The following is a 19,562-nucleotide window of genomic DNA, read 5'->3' as shown; positions in this document are numbered from 1 at the left end:
GTCAGAATTAACTCGAAGTTTGATTCCAGCCGAGTTTTGCAAAACGGGGTTTTTATTATAATTGCAAACAAATGGGTGGAAGCAACAAGGTTTGGAGCTGAAGGATTCAAAGATTACTAGGGCATAGATTGTTTTCCACTGAGAAGCTGATGGGTCTTTGGGGGAAGTTCCATAATGACCAATCAAGCCAGGTGCTTGGCTGGGGGCTCCCGGAACAATCACGCAATCCAAGTAAAAGGATGTCCGCAACCAAGCAGGCGCCCGCCCAAGCGAGGAGGCGCTTTGTTCGCTGTCCGCCGGCCCGCCGACTCCCGCAGGGCGCCTGCCCCTTCCCAGTACCTTGTTGGAGGAGCGTGGCCCTCATTGCTGATCCCTCTCTAAGACAGGCATGGGCCACGAACGTCACGCACGCTGCTGGCACCGCGGGCTGGCAGCTGGGACAGACCCAAATAGAACAACGCGCCCCCGCCTCTCACGTGACCTTCTGGGCTGCCAGCACCGCCTTCCCCGAGTCAGCCGCTTTGCCGCCGTTGCTGCCTTTTGCGCAGGCGCAGACCTTGGCCTCCGGCTAGTGACGCAATGTCGCCTGGCTCGCAGGATGCGGGACCCCAGTATACGTCGGACTACGTAACTGGCTGAACGGCCTTCGCAGGCGTACGTGCGTGCGTAAGTCCTGCCGCAGCCCCGCGAGGGGGCGGGACAGGGAGGGGAAGGGGCGGGACAGGGAGGGGAAGGGGCGGGACCGGAGTCGGCCAATCGGCGACGCCCGAGCCGGTATCGTGCCCCGCCCAGTAGGCGGGCCTGCCCCGCGGGCCTGGAACAGCGGACGCGCGGCGGTGGCGGTGGCGGTGGCGGCGGCGGTGGCGGCGGCGGCGGCGGCGGCGGCGGCTGGGAGGTGAGTACTCGGCCCACCGGCCTGCCCAGTCTCCTTCCAGCCGCTGTCTCTCGGTTGTCCGCGCGGGCCCATCCCGGAGGAGCGGCGGGCCGCAGGGTTGCAGGAGCCAGGGGCAGGCGCGGCCAGGCGGCAGGAACAGGCCCGATCGCGCGGGCCGTGGGTGCGTGCGGCGTTGCAGGCACCCGGGTCCGCCCGCCGCTGGGGCCGTGTGTCCTTGGGAATTGTGAGGGCTGGAGGGGCCGAGGGGCAGCCGTGCGCCGGCAGCGAGCTCGCTGCGGAGGGCCCGGGGCGGGCGCTGCGGGGTGCGGTGCCCACTCAGGCTCGGCCAGGCTGGAAAGCCGCGGGCTCCCTACTGTGGAAGGGCGGACCTCAGAGAGCGGCCGAAGTAGGGCGATGCCCTGCGGCAGAGGTGCTGCCAGGGTGCCAGCCAATTACAGTGGGAGATGCCGCTGCCCCCCAAGCAGAAATATTTGTGTTGCGTGATCACTGCTTCCCATTCCCTGCTCGGGCAAAATGGGAAATCGTGCTCAGAAACCACTTTGACTTCGAAGTCACCATCAGGCCGCCCTGTAAGTGCGCACATCTGCTCAAGGGTCCGGTCCACACAAGTTTGGGGAAGTGGAGGGCTACTGGTGAGTATGGGCAGGAGGCCACGAGAGCCACCCTCTGCCATTTCTCCCAGCCTTGGGGCAGACAGTCCATGTGTTAGTGTTCCGCCCCCCACACACCCCTCGTACAGCCTTGACAGGTTTGATCAGTATTCTCAGTTTCCTGTGGAGTCTCCTTCCGGTGACTGCTCAGGTCCTGTAGATGTCCTTTTTACAGTTAAATCTCAGGCAGCCGTTTTTCATGGTGGTGGGGGGGGGCTGATGGAGTAGAAGGGAGCCAGTCGTAGCCTCAGGTATCATTGATGGGACTGGAGAAGTGGGAGAGGTGAGACTGGTTTTCAGGGAAGATGAAGAAAGTTCTGCTGTAGACATGAGGGGCCTGAGGGGGCATCTAAGATCTGGCTGAAGAAAGTTAGAAGGAAGGCGGGCACTTTGGATGGGTGGGTGGAGATTTAGGAACCAAAGTGAACTTGGAAGAGGAGGGAGATTCAAGAGTAGAAGGTTGGGGGTGAACCCTAAGGAGAAAACACATATTCAGGGAGTCTTAGGTGAGAGGAGGACCAGCCAAGCAGAAAAAAACGACCCAAGATGGTGTGGGGTACCAAGGAAAGCAAGGAGAGGAGACCTCGGGATGGGGTGGGGGTGAACTCTACAATGCCCACGCTGTGGACAGATACAGGGAGCGAAAGCAGCTTTTTGCATTTGACAAGGCTGAGGTGAGGGGTGTGCTGAGCAGATTCAGTGTCCAGAGTCTCACCAGGCTCAGGCTGAACCCTTTGCACTCGCTTTTTTCTCGATTCCTTTATTCTACTCGGGATTTAATTTTTTAAATACCCCAGATTTTACAAAGCGCAGCAGTAGAATAAAAAACTGGAGTTTCTTTTCATACAAACTTATTTATTTGGATTTTTTTATATTTCAAATTATTGATACATTCAAAGAGTAATTTTAATCTCGACATCCGAGTGCAAAAGGTTAGTCCCAGCCCAACCACTTCCCGTTACCTTGTTAGTTCCTTCCTCATCTGTGAAATAGGGATAGCCTGGTGCATGGGAAGCAGATAACTAGCTAACAAGTCTCCGGTGTGGCTGTAAACATTTGACATGTTTGTACTCACCGAAGCCTCGAAACAGCCTGCCAGCCTTCTACAAAGGAGCAAAACTAAGGTTCAGAGAAGTTACTTGTTCAATAAAAGCTATGGAACTTGCATTACTTCAGTAGAATAATGGTAATTCAAATAGTCTGGGTGTTGGAAATGGTCATGGATTGTGGACTGCATTTCCATGAAGTTTTCCCCATGAAAGTAGTTATTTTTTTATTATTCGGTTGTTTACAAAGGCAGACATGATTCTCTTCTCAGGTTTGTTCCCAGATAGTGAGGGCATGTGTTTTGTTTGGTTTGGTTTCCTGATCAAAGAACTGGACATCGTTGTTGCCATAAATTGTTACAGTTTCGGGTCTATGTCTATACGCAAATTAGAAAATGAACTAGAAAATTTACTGCTTTAATGTATTTTATTAATCATAGTTTTAATCATTCATGTTTATCCTTGGGGAATAGCAATATGCTATTTTTTTCATGCAAATATCTTATGAAGGTACACCAGGACTTCGGAGAAAAGTTAGGTTTAGGTTGTGAATAAGTTTATGTCATCTAAAGAACGGAAATAATCCTCATTAATTTTTAATCCTTTTACCTCAGTAATTGCTTATGCATGAAATAATTCTTGTTTTTGTTTTCAAGGATGTTTTTGGAAAGAAAAAACATGGAAAGTGGTGCAGTTCTGCTGGAATCCAAATCCTCACCGGCTAACCTTCTGCATGAAATGCATCAACTACGCCTTCTGGGTCACCTGTGTGACGTGACCGTGAGCGTGGAGTACCAGGGTGTCCGCGAAGAATTCATGGCCCATAAGGCGGTGCTGGCAGCCACCAGCAAATTTTTTAAGGAAATGTTCCTTAATGAGAAGACTATGGATGGTACTAGGACTAATGTCTACTTACATGAAGTGCAAGTTGTTGACTTTGCTTCATTTCTTGAGTTTGTCTACACCGCAAAGGTACAGGTGGAAGAAGATCGGGTGCAGCGCATGCTGGAAATGGCTGAAAAGCTAAAATGTTTGGACTTATCAGAAACTTGCTTTCAATTAAAGAAACAGATGCTAGAGTCGGTACTTTTGGAGTTGCAGAATTTCTCTGAGTCTCAGGAGGTGGAAGGGAGCAGTGGCTCCCACGGCAGTGCTACTTCTGACGCTGGGGCAAGTGTGGCTGTGGACAGTCCTTTCACCAATGGCCTTGTGGACTCCTTAGCGCCTCCAGTGCAGAGAATCAGCAACGGTACGTTGCCAGATCTGTCCCCAAGGAAGTCCAAAGAAAAAGCAGACAAGAAGAAAGATGGAGTTAAGCCTTCCTACCCCAAAGTCAGAAGAGCTAGTGGACGGCTGGCTGGCAGAAAGGTGTTTGTGGAAATTCCTAAAAAGAAATACACAAGAAGACTCCGAGAGCAGCAGAAAAGTGCTGAGGATGATGCGGGGGACTACAGGTGTACCCAACACCCCGGCCCAGACACTGTGGGGACAGAGGATGAGCCAGTGACAAAAAGTGAGGATTTCAGTGCTGGAGTGGAGGTCGGGGAGGCGCTGCAGAAGGCAGGGCAGGTGGGGGAGGAAGAGGAAGAAGGGGAGGAGGGGGAGGAGGAGAAGAGGAAGAGCAACTTTAAGTGTACCATCTGCGAAAAGTCCTTTCTGTATGAGAAGAGCTTCCTGAAGCACATCAGGCACCATCACGGTGTGGCCACGGAGGTGATTCACCGCTGTGACACCTGTGGCCAGACCTTCGCCAATCGCTGCAACCTGAAGAGCCACCAGCGCCACGTGCACAGCAGTGAGCGCCACTTCCCGTGTGAGCTCTGCGGGAAGAAATTCAAGAGGAAGAAGGACGTCAAGCGGCACGTGGTGCAGGTTCACGAGGGGGGTGGCGAGCGGCACCAGTGCCAGCAGTGCGGCAAGGGCCTGAGCTCCAAGACGGCCCTGCGGCTCCACGAGCGGACCCACACCGGCCACAAGCCCTACGGCTGCACCGAGTGTGAGGCCAAGTTCTCCCAGCCCTCGGCACTGAAGACCCACATGAGGTACGTGTATCTGGCTCCAGCTGCCTGGTGTGGGGAAGAACAGAACCCTCTCAAAATGTTTTTTCCAGAACGTGGCTTAATTTTCTTGAAATGCGTGTCAGAAATTGAGGTAGTTCTAGGATTTGGAGCAGTGTGGCTACATTTCATTTCATAACTTGTTCCCTCTAAAAGTTTGGGGGCTGTTCTGAGATATCATTGAATTCTTTCTGGGTTGAGATGTTATGAGGTGGTCTTGTTCTACACTACAGAAATCCCGTAGTGTTCCTATAGGCCTTGGGCTGATGAGACCTCCCAGCTCCTCCTGTCTGTGGTCACAGTGCAGAAGACTGGACACAGAACCGGGGTGGCCGACGGCTGCTGAACATGCCAGGTCCTGCAGATCTTGGCTGGCATGTACTGTAGGCCAGGACTCTCCCACACCCAGAGGAGCTGCTGGTGCGCACACTTCCCACCACACCTGAGGCTAAGAACCTGTATTTTTCTTTTCCTGACTTGATTTAGAATTTGGGCTTGTGACCATCTGGGTCCCACAGTCTCAGTAATGACCTCAGTGAGATGACATTTTTAGGGCTTTAGGACGCTTCTCTGATCATGTTTGATCTCCGGGCTTGGAAACTGCCATTGGTTAAACTCCAGAATTAGGATGGACAGTGTTTTCTGCTTAACTTTTGTACTGTAGGTGAGTGATACTGTTTTTAAATAAATTTCCTTATGGTGCTCAGTATTTATGCTTCCAATCCAGATAAGCAGTTTTCTACCCTATTCTAGATCTGCCCTCAAACTTGGGCTAGTCTTTGGGGCAGTCGCATGGTGTTCATCTTTTTACTGTATATAACAAGTTTAAAAACTTGGCTTATTAGGAAGTGCTCAGTAAATCGTGGTTGATAGCTACTTCATACCAGTTGTGAAATTAAAATGAATATGCATTTTTGGAAACAGGTTTCTTGAGCATTTTGAGAACAGTTCTTTCTAGACCGGTTATGTTACACATACTAGGCAATGCTAGTTCATTTTTTGGCTATGTGGTTCTTCATAGCAATAGTTCCTCGGGTGTTTGTAGTTGATTATTTTGAATAAGGAAACTTTTAGAGATATCACACAATGCTCTTTAGTGTTTTTAAAAATATGTCAAGGCACGGTCTCTAAATGGGCTGTACTACATAAACCCTAAGACAGGTGTGGGTGGACATTCAGTGTCTTACTGGGAAACGCATCTTAGTTAGTTGGCCTTGTGTGGACGTAGATTTGAGGATGAAGATTATGGGTCTCTTCACCTTTCACTCCAATCATTCTCATTAGGTCTTGAACAAACTATCTTTCAGGTTAGAGTGGAAATTGTATTGCAAAGTGAGGTTTGAGATACATCCTAAGTTACCATCTGAATGTTGTACTTTCAGAATTCATACAGGGGAAAAACCTTTTGTCTGTGATGAATGTGAGGCAAGATTCACTCAGAACCACATGCTGATTTATCATAAAAGGTGTCACACAGGTAAATACTCCTGCTGTTGTGATTGAATGTCTTTCCTAGCTGTAGAAGGAAACTGCAGTTTATTAATTTAGAAGTTGGCATCTACCAAACTAGTGCAGGTTAAAGCCATGATCTAGCTTTCCCATTTAAAAAGTGAGCAAAAATGAATAAATAAAATATGCTTTGGTGATGGCCTTTTGCATACTTGGCAGTACGAACTGGCATGTGAGTCTTAGGTATCAAAAAGGTATGAAATAGTTTCTACTGCCTTAGCTCAACATTCCATTTTCAGGAATCTGTCCTAAAGAGATTGTTCAGAATATGGGAAAAGCTCTATTTTCCTTCTTCTTGCTATTTCTAATAAAAAAGCATTAGAAACAACCTGATTGTCCAATCACAGTAGTTTAGTAAATTGAAAAATCTACCCTCCCCTGGCTCACCCACTGGCCATTTGGGCTGAGGGCTCTGAATATTATGAAAAACACCTGTACTTGGATATTGACTTGAAAAGTACACAGTGAATCCCAACTAGATTGAACTCCTTCCTGTACAGAAGACTAGAAAATAGCTATATGATGTATTAAGGTGGTGGAATTATCTTACTTCCAGTTTCTAAAAATTTTGTGATAGGATTTTATTATGTGAGGGACAAAATTTAAGTTGGCTTTATTCTGATTCAGCATAGTAACCCTGAGATTCAGAAAACTCTACCGTTTATGACACAGAGTATACAGAATCTGCTCTATACCGTAGTTATCATGCTCAGTTCCTTATTTGCTTGTATTTTTAAATTTTTACTTCCAAACTCTGTCATATGATCCTTAAGTTCAAATGCAAGTGAGACAGACATGAGTCATTTAATGATATGAATGACTAGATTGTAAAATGTAAGCAGTAGAATTGGTGTTGAATGGATGCATAGGAGAGTAGAGATGAAGTCAGGTTACATTGAAGGATTTAGAATCAATCATTTGATGAACATATTAATATATTCAGATTTTATTAAACCCAGTATTTTTGATGTTTGTGAAATCAGGGATACACCTAATCAGATGAGTCTGATTTGTAGAATTAAAGGATTCAAACTACACAATAAACAAGGGACTTTTATTCTGTAAAAGATCAATAGCAGTGCTTCTTTGAGAAAAAAAAAAAATCCAACAATTTCTCTAAACAAGTTGTACAAATTTCCAAAATGTGAGCTGGCTGGCCTACCTCTTATTTCTTCTTTGGGATTTCCAAGTATATTTTACACCAACTTTCAGCAGATAGTAAGCATCTTACATGGTTAGACATTTTATGACAGCAGACTGCCTGCGCTTTTGGAATTCATATGGATTTTAGAGATTGGACCCACTCTTCCTGTGTGTTTCTGTGTCTGTTATTTCTAACTTTTTGTTTCATCTTTTCATGTAGGTGAAAGACCTTTTATGTGTGAAACATGTGGCAAGAGTTTTGCTTCTAAGGAGTATTTAAAACATCACAATAGAATCCATACTGGATCCAAACCTTTTAAATGTGAAGTTTGTTTCAGGACTTTTGCCCAGCGGAATTCACTTTACCAGCATATTAAAGTCCACACAGGTATGGCTGGAATGTCACCAGAGAAGGGAGTTCAGTGTGCCAAGAAAAAATATCCCAAAGGTTTTTGACTTACTGGAGAACTTGGAATTTAGCTTTAGGACAAACTGTGTGTCATAATAGCATTTTTAAATTTTTAGTTTCTGGCTCTGAGGAACTGAAAAGGTATGGATATGTGAACATTTTGCCACTTTCAGATTAAAATCAGGGATAATCTATACATATCAGTGTATATATACACATGCATACAAATTCAGTTGTGGGACTTGGGAATTTTATATTCCACTAGAAGCCCGATGCACGAAATTTATGCAAGAGTAGGCCTTCCTTCCCCTGGCTGCCAGCACCAGCTTTCCTCCGGCCGCTGGCAGGCACCCGGACCCGGGCTTCCCTCACAGCCTGGCTTTTATCTGGAAGGTCGTCAGGTCTAATTAGCATATTACACTTTTATTATTATAGACTAGAGGCCCAGTGCACGAAATTCGTGTACGGGGTGTGTGTGCGTGTCCGTGTGTCCCTCAGCCCAGCCTTCACCCTCTCCAATCTGGGACCTCTCTCACAATCCAGGACTGCTGGCTCCCAACCACTTGCCTGCCTGCCTGATTGCCCCTAATTGCTTCTGCCTGCCAGCCTGATCACCCCCTAACCACTTCCCTGCCAGCCTGATCGACGCCTAACTGCTCCCCTGCCGGCCTGATTGCCCCTACCTGCCCTCCTCTGCTGGCCTAGTCACCCCTAACTGCCCTCCCCTGCTGGCCTAGTCGCCCCTAACTGCCCTCCCCTGCTGGCCTAGTCACCCCTAACTGCCCTCCCCTGCTGGCCTAGTCGCCCCTAACTGCCCTCCCCTGCTGGCCCGGTCACCCCTAACTTCCCTCCCTTGCCAGCCCGGTCGTCCCTAACTGCCCTCCCCTGAAGGCCTGATCACCCCCAACTGCCCTCTCCTGCTGGCCATCTTGTGTGTTGGAGTGACGGGCAATTTTCATATTACCTCTTTATTATATAGGATTACTATGGAAATAGGTAAAATTTCTATAGATGTAATATGAGCTACAAGTATGGATTTTGGCTCTTTTTTAGTGTACAGGCAATAACTCTTGGTATTACAAGTATTCCTCCCTTTCAAAAGTTCACATTAGGCCACTTTGTTTTCACAAGAGACCTACATTAATTCCTGTATTCACTAATTGGAAAAAGTGTGACATGAACTTTCAGAATGTGGGGGATACTCTTCATTTTATACCATTGTGGCTTACAAAAGGTTTCATGGGAACACTACTTTGGATCATGGAAACCTGTGTAGAGGTGGTTTGAACCTGTCAGTTGACCCTCCACTGATCATCCTTATGGTGGAATACTGACACTTCCCAGTGGTATACAAACAGCATTATTCCACATTTTATTCAAAATTATATACACCAGGATAAGAGATCAACCAGTTTTCCTCTCTTCCTGTCTCAGGGGAACGTCCCTATTGTTGTGACCAGTGTGGTAAGCAGTTCACCCAGCTCAATGCTCTCCAGCGTCACCATCGGATCCACACGGGAGAGAAGCCGTTCATGTGTAACGCATGTGGAAGGACATTTACTGACAAGTCCACTCTCCGGAGGCACACCTCAGTAAGCAACAGTATGGCTTAAGAATGACAAATTGCTGGTCCCTAGGTATGCAAAACCCTAGACAGTAAGAAATGCCTGGTATTCCATAAGCTGGTTATAGAAGACAAACAACAGGTATTTTCTTCCTGAAGTTTTGTCTGCAGTGAGCACATTCATAGTGTGAATGAAGTAAAGAACCAAATCTTGAGGTCCAGGAAGGCACAATCCATGATAAACACTTTCCAACAGTGACAGCAGTGGTAGAAAGATACTTGGCAATTAGTAAAAGGCATTGCGGCAGTAGAAACTTAAATTGAAGAGAGACTATTGTTTTAAAAGATGTATTTAATAAGTAACTAGAATTGGAAGATTTACAGATATCTGTTCAGACACATTTGGTGACTTTTGTGTTTGATTTGTAGGTTCATGACAAGAATACGCCATGGAAGTCCTTCCTTGTTATTGTAGATGGCTCACCCAAGAATGATGAAGGGCATAAGACTGAACAGCCTGATGAAGAATATGCATCATCCAAACTTTCAGATAAATTGCTGTCTTTTGCTGAAAATAACCATTTTCACAACCTGGCCACAGTCCCAGGCAGCGTATCTACTGTGCATGAGAATAGTTCTGCCAACACAGCCTGCAAGTCGGACAATTCTGTGGTGTCCCAGGACGCTCTGCTGGCCACCACCATCAGTGAGCTTAGTGAGCTGACACCACAGACAGACTTGATGCCCACACAACTTCACTCACTGACCAGTATGGAATATGCTTGAAGTGACCTGCTAAGCAGGCCCCATCCTGCATCTCGTGTGATAGTGTGTGCAAGGTAATGCATCAGGAGCCAAGAAAAAGAACCGTCTGTAGGCAAAGAAGTGGGCATTCAAGAACGGCTTCTGATTTTCCACAATTTCTGATAACTTGCACGCTTTTAACAAAGCATTTTTGAAGCTTTTCCTTAAAAATCCTGATCTGCACGACCTCAGCTACACTTTATCAACACATAAGGCAATTAACATAACCTCACTTAATTCTGGTGTAGGCTGATATATGCGTTAATCATTCTAATGCTTGATTGTCTTGATGTTTATGAAGCTTAACTATTTACCTAATAGAGTACACAGCACTGATCCAGCTCATGAACTTGCCTTCAATGGTCTCCCTAGTCTCTCAGCCTGCCTTATACTTCCAGGTGGGTGTATTTCTCTGATACTTTTAAGATAGTTTTCTACCAAGGTGAAATAAAACTGGGGCCATGTATTTTTAATTGTTTCTTTCCTGCCGAATTGAAGCAAATCAGATTTGCTCTAAGCACCCTTGAATGAAACTGAAGAAATGAATTACTGCATTCACCCCTTCCCCACACTAAATAAAGGAATGGCAAATTGAACACCTACAAAATAGTTTAGTATAGCCCCTACTCACAGCATATGTGTGGCTAGGAAATTTGTCATAAAATAGCTTTTGAAATGAAATGAGGCTGTTCATTTTCCTTCCTAAAAATCTGATAAGGTAAAAGTTGTCCTACCAAAGATTTTAGTAGTAAACTAGTATTTTCTTTTTCTTTTTGCAAAGAGGTACGAAAAATTAAGCAAGAGGCTTTAGAACACTTGAAACTTACGTAGTTATTTTACTGACGAGTAGCAATGAGGTGATTGTGGCTAACCTTAGAGCACAGAGTGTTAGTATTTCTGCCTGTTTTTTCTGATTTATTTTTCGTGATTTTCAGAAAATCAGAACTTTCTCATGGCCAAATCAAGAGCTAGAAACAGGCATGTAAAGGTCACACATTTGCTTCCTTGGGAGTATGCGAGAATAGAGCAGAAGGGACCAAAAGCCTTGGCACACATCCTTGGTTATGCCTTAAAAGTAGATTGTGAAGAACCAATACTTGTCTTAAATGCGCCTTTGGTGTCTCATGCTGGACTTTACAATGAAGAGATCATTCTGCTGTATTTGCGAAGCTTAATTCTTGGTTCCAGTGGCTTTTGTATGTAGTCGTGACTCATATGTAACCCTAAACATATTAATTTAACCACAACCTTAAAGTCTTTTGTTTACCAGTTTTTCTACATTTTAATTTATTGACTTGCTGTGAAACACTTTAATTTTTGAGAAAAGTTCTGAGAGAAAGAACTTATTCATAAGTTCCAGGATGAAGACATAGCTGCACCATGCCAGAAACTAATGAGAGAAGACTTTCTTCCTATGTGCTTCTTTTCTAGTTTGTGACATGTTAGATACTAAAGCCACTATACGGTGTTTTAGGTGCTGACATGTTTCACACCTGCTCTTAAAGACAGCAGTACTTAACTACTTCAAATACAGTTATGACAACATATCCTAGTTGTGTTTACAGAACAACAGTAACAAAAAACAGTGACTGTCACACAACCCTTTTATTCTTGGTAAGAGAATGAATTGGCCAACTGATGTACTGTTTCATGGAGTAAAGTCATTTTAATGAGAAGGAATTTAAATAATAGATTATTTTGCTACCTACTAGAAGAATTTTTGTCTTGAATTCGTTTCTTTAGAAATTATACAAAAAAATCGTTTACTGTTAATAAACGTTTGCTTTGTAAAACAGTTTTGCAAGTCTTAAGTTTTTCCTCCTATTATTAAAATGTAGGCTCTGTAAATAGTAGAAACAAGTATAATTTCCTTAATTTCATGGATACTGAAGTTTAAAATCAAGGTTATAGTCTTAGGTGTAATCTCTTCAGTTATAACCATGTGGACTGCACATTAATGCTCTAGGAATAAAAGGGCTGGTGGTAAGTAACACTACCCTCTGCTTATGTAGAAGTACCCTGTGCAGCTGGCGCTGTGGAGTGTAAATGGACTGGTTTCTTCAATGTCATGTTTAAGTTTGCATCATAGAGACTTCAATATATCTACTTCTTTGTCTGCTTCCCAGGAGGGTAAAGCTGCCTCTAAGAACAGAACTCTGAAAACTGGAAGACTCATCATTGAGGGATCTGTGGGATATCTGCCCCTATTTCTCTTAATCCAAGTACAGCCTCCCGGAGTGAAAGCAAGCTACTGCCTCACCATGTGAGTCCTAATGCCATGGTCAGGAAAGTGCCCTTGGTGCTGTCTCTGCTTCTCCTAGAGCAGCAGGCAGGCAATTACGAGGTGATTTAGTGCCTTCCAACCATGTTGTGGGAAATAGTCTCTGCCTGAACTCCAAAGACCTCTACAGCCTTTGGTTTTACCCAAACTTCTGTGTTACAATTTGGAAAAAAATGGGTCGTGGTGGGAGAAGACCTTTATTAAAGGTAACTTTAAGAGAAATGTGGTTTTGCTATCGACGATAATCCAAACCAACAAATTTGAGTATGAATTATAATTTAATCCTAACCTGTTAAATTTTATACCTTGTCACCCAGGGGCATTTTTTGAGACAAAATGAGTGATTATCCCTTTAATTAAACTTGACAGTGTGAAACTTGAAGTAACCATATTATTTCAGTGGCGGGAGGACACTTGTGTGAAGGACCATTTGTTCACATGTACTAGTGTCTAGATGGGGGCAGTATGAGCAAGCTTCAAAGACAGGTCAGAGGACCAAACGGCATGTCACCTAGCCAAGCCCCAGAAACCACCCACTTACCTTTGCCAGTTTTACAGGGACTCTTACCAAGGCTGGCAAAACCAGGTTTTTAAGCCATCATCGTGGCTTCTTTCTGTTAGGAAATAATGTTTGTGAGATAAACTAACCTTGAATGATCAACAACTTCTCAGGATTCCTAGGTTGGGATGGCCTGTTAATACCATTCTTTTTTCAAAATTTAGTTTGAATTATCTTTAAGTCTCTTTGATGGGATGAGCTGATGATCCACAGTACCCCACATGGCACCCTCTTCCTCCATAGAACTTGGGGCCTGAGTGGCCAGGGGGTTCAACCTTCCCCAGGGGCATGTGCTGACCCTGTACAGATATCTGCAAAGGTAAGTAAATGCCCACACTGCCAACAGAGTTGAGTGGCTTCATGGTTCCTTCATCCCTCCCCGCCCGCCCCCCCCCCCCCCCGCCCCCCTCCCCCGCCCCCTGCCAGCAGTTTTCTGTGAACCAATCCTTAACTTGGCAAGTGACTGTAGCCCAACATTCCTTAAGGGGGCAGCTGAAAGGGATGAGAACGGGAGGCTTACAGTCACTGCAAACTTTGCAGATTGTATGAACAGACTAAAACCAGGGCTTCTTTTGTAAATCCTCAGCTTCCAAAACCACTACAGTGCCCTGAATTTAGAGATTTTAACATAGTCAAACTTATATTTCAATGGATATATAAAGAGCCTAGAGAATATTAATGTTCACTGTCTTCAACTTAATAGGAACAAGTTCAAGAAAAGGAAGCTACTTGTGATTTGTGTAGATTTAGGTAGGAAAGACCTGTCAAAAATATTACTCATAATTTCCACTTTATTTACTGTACAAGTTCACATAAAACATACATACACTTTTCTGCTACGGTAGATTTATGGTTAGTTTCCATAATACAATCCTCCACCGGAGAATACCAGTGACCGACTCAGAACTTCCCAGGCAGGACCCTGCACGCACGCCACTAGTGGTGGGTCACGGGCAGCATGCTGTGCTGCCAAACCCTCCAAAGGAAGCCACAGAGGTTTGCATTTGAATATTTTAAATGCACAGCATCAGAGGAAACAATAAATGCACACACTGTGGTTATAGTGACATCGCACACAGTCACAACTGCAAAAATACTGTTTTCAAATCATTAATTAAAAAAGGAACTCGCACAAGCTATAAAAACGTTGCCACCGCTGATTTTGGCTATAAACTAACCCCAGATTTGCTAAAATACGAGAACTATAACATAACAGTCATTACATTTTGTTCATAAATAACATTCTCTAGATCCTGAGAACATACCTTGGGCCTCTGTGTCACAGCACTACCCTACATTCAACAATGGAACATTTCAAGGAAGGAAGTTTGGATACTGTTGATGGGGTTTTCTCCCTCTCCTTTTCCTTTCACCTACTAGTAAGTCTGTTCTAGTCATCACAGTTATTTTTACTCTTTCATGTGAAATATTGAAAAATTCTTAACTCAGGCACTGATACCATTGTTTATTTCAAAAGAGCAAGTCTCTGACATCACAAAATGTTACCAATATTATTTTCTAAAAACCATACCTCTTTTTCAGGTGGGTATGGTTTTTAAAAAATAAAGCTAAATGGAACTGCCTTAAAACAAAGCATTTAGTTTTTACTTTTAAGTGGTCAGACCAGAAGGCTCTTTTAAAGAGTAGAAACACACTTTCTAAACTAGTGATGGAAGAAGCATGTTGATTGGCTGGGATTTACATGCTCTCCAGATGGGCAGACCTATGGCCAGAGGACACGGGCTGCAAAAGCACTCCCCACGCCTCACTTTCACAAAGTGCATCTGGAAAAAAGCTTGTTACAAAAGCACAGTTGGATGGTTGTGGAATATATTAGATAAAGCAACAAAACCCCTATAATATTTTCTATAATATTTTCATAAGAGAGTCCAACAGGAAATCAAGTACCAAACAAGCTACGTTCCAAATCTATACTGTGATAGCCAGCTTTCTTTTAAGAATCCCTGACTTTCGAAGGAAAAAATAAATCCTTATCAGATTCCGGGGCCCATCGCCAGAGTGCCCGTGTCTTCTGGTCCATTCCCTCTGCCTTCAGAGGATAGTACGACACCTTTCTCTCCATCAGCCCACCTTGCACACATCACTCTCAAGTACAGCCAGGAATCCTCACAGCCACCTGAGAAACAGCCTCCACAGCTGGGCCTCAGCTGCCCTTTTCTTTTTCTGCTACTTTCTCCTTCACCCCAGATTAACCCGTTCATCATCCCCAAACCTTCTTCCTCACTGAGCTCTTTGTCTGGGCACACTCTACTTCTATCCAACAAAGCCTATTAATTCCAGTTGTGGGCCACCCCAAAATGAAAACATTTAAATACTAGTTACTATCTAACATAACATGGGAAATTTCATTACCTGACATTAATGAGAGCAGCACAAGTTAGAAAAAAACACAGGCTATATATGGCAACAAATGCACATCAAACGTAAATCATTTAAGCCTAAAAATAGGCACAGAGGAGCTCTGGCCAGTTTCACCCAGTGGTTAGAGCGCACCAAAGAGTCACGGGTTCGATTCCTGGTCTAGAGCACATACCTGGATAGCAGGTTTGATCCCGGGCTCTGGTTGGATCACGTGTAGGAAGCAACCAATTGATGTGTCTTTCTCACATTGATGTTTCTCTCCTCCCACCCCTCCCATTCACTCTCTCTAAAAAAAAAAATCAATGGAAAAAAATATCCTTGGGTGAGGATTAACAAGAAAAAAATATGTACAGAGGAGATTCAAAAAACAAGACCACGTCTAACATACAATGTCAGCATGTAACATAATGGGTAGGGGTCAAGTTCATAAATTAACCCTTTGCACTCGCTTGCTTTTTTCTCGATTCCTGCTACCGATGCTAACCATGTCGAGTCACACTCGACATCTGAGTGCAAAAGGTTAATAGAGCACTTATCATGTAACACAAAAGGATAGAATTCAAAGTTCAAATACAAAAGCTAAAACAATCCCATCAGCTAAGAAGAAAATACAGTCTCCTGAGAAGCTAGTTGGAGGCATATAGTAAACCTCTGTACAATATATATACCCTACCTAACCCATCATGGTCAATAAATGAATAAAGTTACTGAAACCCTTTCTCAAGCTTTGACTTCTAATCTCTGGGCCCTAATGAGGATGTGCATGACTGTGGCATCAAGGCAGGCATCTCAATATGGGAAAGAATATGACCATGAAAGTAAAGAGAAGGGGTGTGCCAGTTACAACACCTTTACCCTATCTAATAAAAGAGCAATATGCAAATTAACCATCACTCCACTACACCACAAGCCACGCCCACCAGCCAATCAGGTGAGTATGCAAATTAACCCAACCAAGATGGCTGCAGCCACAGAGTGAGCAGGAGGCTTGGATTTCCCTGGTAATGGAGGAAGCCAAGCTTTCCGCACACCCTGGCCAGCCTAGGCCTCCACTCAAGGCTACAAAGTTTCAATTATAGAAGATAAATAAATCCCAGATACCAGGGCCTCCACTTGGGTTGCCAGGGGGTGTGGCCGCCTGCACACCACCACAGGCCCCTTGCCCAGGCTGCCCCACGCCCCAACGGAACCCCCATCCTGATCCAGGACACCCTTCAGGGCAAACCAGCGGGCCCCCACCCATGCACCAGGCCTCTATCCTATCTAATAAAAGAGTAATTGCAAATGACCATCACTCCAACACACAAGATGGCTGCCCCCATGTGCTCAAAAATGGCTTCCCCCATGTGGACACAAGATGGCCGCCACAAGATGGCCAGCAGGGGAGGGCAGTTGCGAGGGACCAGGCCTGAAAGGGAGGGCAGTTGGGGGCGATCAAGCCTGCAGGGGAGGGCAGTTAGGGGTGACCAGGCCAGCAGAGGAGGGAAGTTGGGGGCAACCAGGCCTGCAGGGAAGGGCAGTTAGGGGTGACCAGGCCTGCAGGGGAGGGCAGTTAGGGGTGACCAGGCCTGCAGGGGAGCAGTTAGGCATCAATCAGGCTGGCAGCAGAGTGGTTAGGGGGTGATCAGGCTGGCAGTCAGAAGCGGTTAGGGGCAATCAGGAAGGCAGGCAGGCGAGCAGTTGGGAGCCAGCAGTCCTGGATTGTGAGAGGGATGTCCGACTGCCCGTTTAGGCCCGTTCAACGGGCAGTCGGACATCTCTCTCGGGGCCCCATAATGCAGAGGGTGCAGGCTAGGCTAAGGAACACCCCCGCCCTGTGCACGAATTTCGTGTACCGGGCCTCTAGTGTGAATATAAAGAAAAGGATTTCCCCGCCAACTAAAAGTGGAAACCAGGTCTAGGAAAAGGAAAATTTCCATTTCTCACAGATCTTATATATTTGTGTGTGTGTTTGTGTGTGTGTGTGTGTGTGTGTGTGTGTGTGTGTGTGTGTGTAAATACAAAGCAGTCAAACCCACCTTGACATTCATCCACACACATAAGCAAGTGTAAGAGATGCAGGCAGACCTGGGTTCTGAATTTTCACATGCATGTTAGCATAGGGAACAATATCAAAAGCAGAAACTGGTCATTAGTATCATCAAAAATCACAAGATAACAACAACAAACTTATAATAAAGAAAGTCATCAACTGATTCCTAACAACCACCCTAAACTAAATACATACATTTAGAGAATACATCCAGATGCAAATTTACAGAGAGTATGCAAAGCATCGATTAGAGCAAATTGGGTTAGATACTCAAGTCCAAGAAAAAGGACAGAATATGTGGCAAAATTAAACATGACTCTGCAAATATCAAACAAGAATAAAATTCTGAAGTAGTACTCAGAAAACTCTGGGGACTCTGGCAAGCATGAAAAAGCCACTCACACCCACAATATGCACAGAAGATTCTTTTATCCATTTGCTTAACAGTGATATAAACACGGCAAACACACACGCATCGTTTAGTTCATGTGCAACAAAACTAAGCCATTAAATGGGCATCCCATAAAGATCACTTGGCCCTAAGAGGAACTAAAAAGGAGTTAGCTGCATGCCACAAAGACATATAAATGTTTCACTTTAGGTCTCCGTCTCCTTCTCCATCCCCTTGGATGGACTTTTTGATACGAAGCAACATGGTAGTAAGCCACTGATCCAAGCGAGATATTGAGTCAAATTCCTTCACCTAGTTTAAGGTTAGAGGAACAGGAATTAGTCTATGGAAATGCAATTGAAATAAAGCAGCTGTTTAAATTTAAATAGTGATAATCAACCAACTTTCTTCATTTAAAATTATTCATTCCAGTTCATAACAGTCATTAAAAATTGTTTATTTTTTCATTATTCTCTGCCTATTTTGATGGAGTTATTAACAAGTTTCTGTGCCTTTTATATTGGTCTGTATATAACATGTGATGACAAAAATCCCTAACAGCCTTTATAATTGGGAAAAAAAAGCACAATTAATATGACAAAGGAAATTAGACCGTTGTATAAGACTTAGAAGGGAACATGGAAAATTAACAGTGCTCCAATACTCACTGAACAAGAAAAAAGGTATTTGTAGAGACAAGATGTATGGAAGCAAGTTTCCTTTAACTCATTGCAACACATTAATAAAGAATAAGACGTCAATAGGATGTAAATGGTTTTGCAGCAAAAGCCATGATAAATATATTAATAGCAGATACTGAGAAACTTGTTTGACTCTAAACATAAGATGGCAAAAGATGGGAAAACAGAAGATAAATATAAAGAAAAAATCTTCCATTTATGTTATGCCAGGAATATAGGAAACTCTGACTGCTTTGTTTTTATATTTTAAATTGTACTGAACTGATTTTACTTTACACTTATTTATGGAGCATATTATTTTCAAAAGAAAACATTCAAACAGCAAATTATAACAGTATATGATTTTTTTTTTCTTGAATTTGCCTTATAGTTAAATTTACCATGGCTAATGAAACAATATAATTGTATAGGTTTGCGGGATATAAAAAAACATGACCATTGGAAAATACAATTAGGTATACTGGAATAATCCTACCTAATAATAGACAAATATGCAAATTGACCGTACCTTTGCTACACCCAAGCCATGCCCACCAGCCAAGCCACACCCACCAGCCAATCAGGGCGAGTATGCAAATTATCCCACCAAGATGGCGGTTAATTTGCATATCAAGACAGCGTAGAAAGAAGCCAAGAGCTGCAGAAGGGAGCAAAGCTGCGGAGAAGCAAGCAAGCGGGGTGGAGGAGAAGGGAGGAGTGCAGGCAGGGCCGGGGGAGAAGGAAGGAGAGCAGGCAGGGCTGGTGGAGAAGGAAGGAGCGCAGGTGGGTTGGCAGAGAAGGCGGGGCTGGCGGAGAAGGAAGGAGCGCAGGCAGGGTGGGGGGAGAAGGAAGGAGAGCAGGCGGGGCTGGGGGAGAAGGAAGGAGAGCAGGCGGGGCTGGTGGAGAAGGAAGGAGCGCAGGCGGGGCTGGGGGAGAAGGAAGGAGAGCAGGCGGGGCAGAGGAGAAGGAAGGAGAGCAGGCGGGCTAGTGGAGAAGGGAGGAAAGCAGGAGGGGCGGGATAGAGTGCAGCAGGAAGCCCTATTGCAGGAATCTTCCTGCAACGGGAACGCTAGTGTTCAAATAAATGTTCACATTACAAAATGAAAAGAAGAAAAAGTTTCTGTAATAAACCTTCGAAGTATGTATTATATTTCAAAGAC

At 44.5% G+C, this 19,562-nt stretch overlaps 2 protein-coding genes across 3 annotated transcripts in view; one reads left to right on the top strand and one right to left on the bottom strand.

The window, feature by feature from the left end:
* Positions 1–239: 239 nt before the first annotated feature.
* On the top strand, positions 240–13,274 carry GZF1 (GDNF inducible zinc finger protein 1; the record flags this gene model as incomplete). The annotated part of the gene is made up of 7 exons (XM_079784698.1): positions 240–567; positions 796–895; positions 3,248–4,633; positions 6,031–6,125; positions 7,521–7,688; positions 9,144–9,301; positions 9,703–13,274. The coding sequence occupies 7 exons, from the start codon at positions 240–242 to the stop codon at positions 10,057–10,059; spliced, it is 2,592 nt and encodes an 863-aa protein (XP_079640824.1). The 3' UTR covers positions 10,060–13,274.
* A 2,951-nt stretch (positions 13,275–16,225) lies between these two features.
* NAPB (NSF attachment protein beta) overlaps positions 16,226–19,562 on the bottom strand; it is a 40,510-nt gene continuing 37,173 nt past the window's right edge. For both annotated transcript variants that reach the window (XM_079784028.1, XM_079784027.1), the window contains one exon: positions 16,226–18,034. In XM_079784028.1, coding sequence (XP_079640154.1) covers positions 17,924–18,034 — 111 coding nt within the window. In that variant the 3' untranslated portion in view covers positions 16,226–17,923. The remainder of the gene's footprint in view (positions 18,035–19,562) is intronic.

This window comes from Cnephaeus nilssonii, assembly GCF_951640355.1.
Source record: "Cnephaeus nilssonii genome assembly, chromosome: 11".
In the NCBI taxonomy this organism is placed as follows: Eukaryota; Metazoa; Chordata; class Mammalia; order Chiroptera; family Vespertilionidae; genus Cnephaeus; species Cnephaeus nilssonii.
The sequence above is the reverse complement of the archived record's forward strand: the minus strand, read 5'-3'. Positions and strand labels throughout refer to the sequence as shown.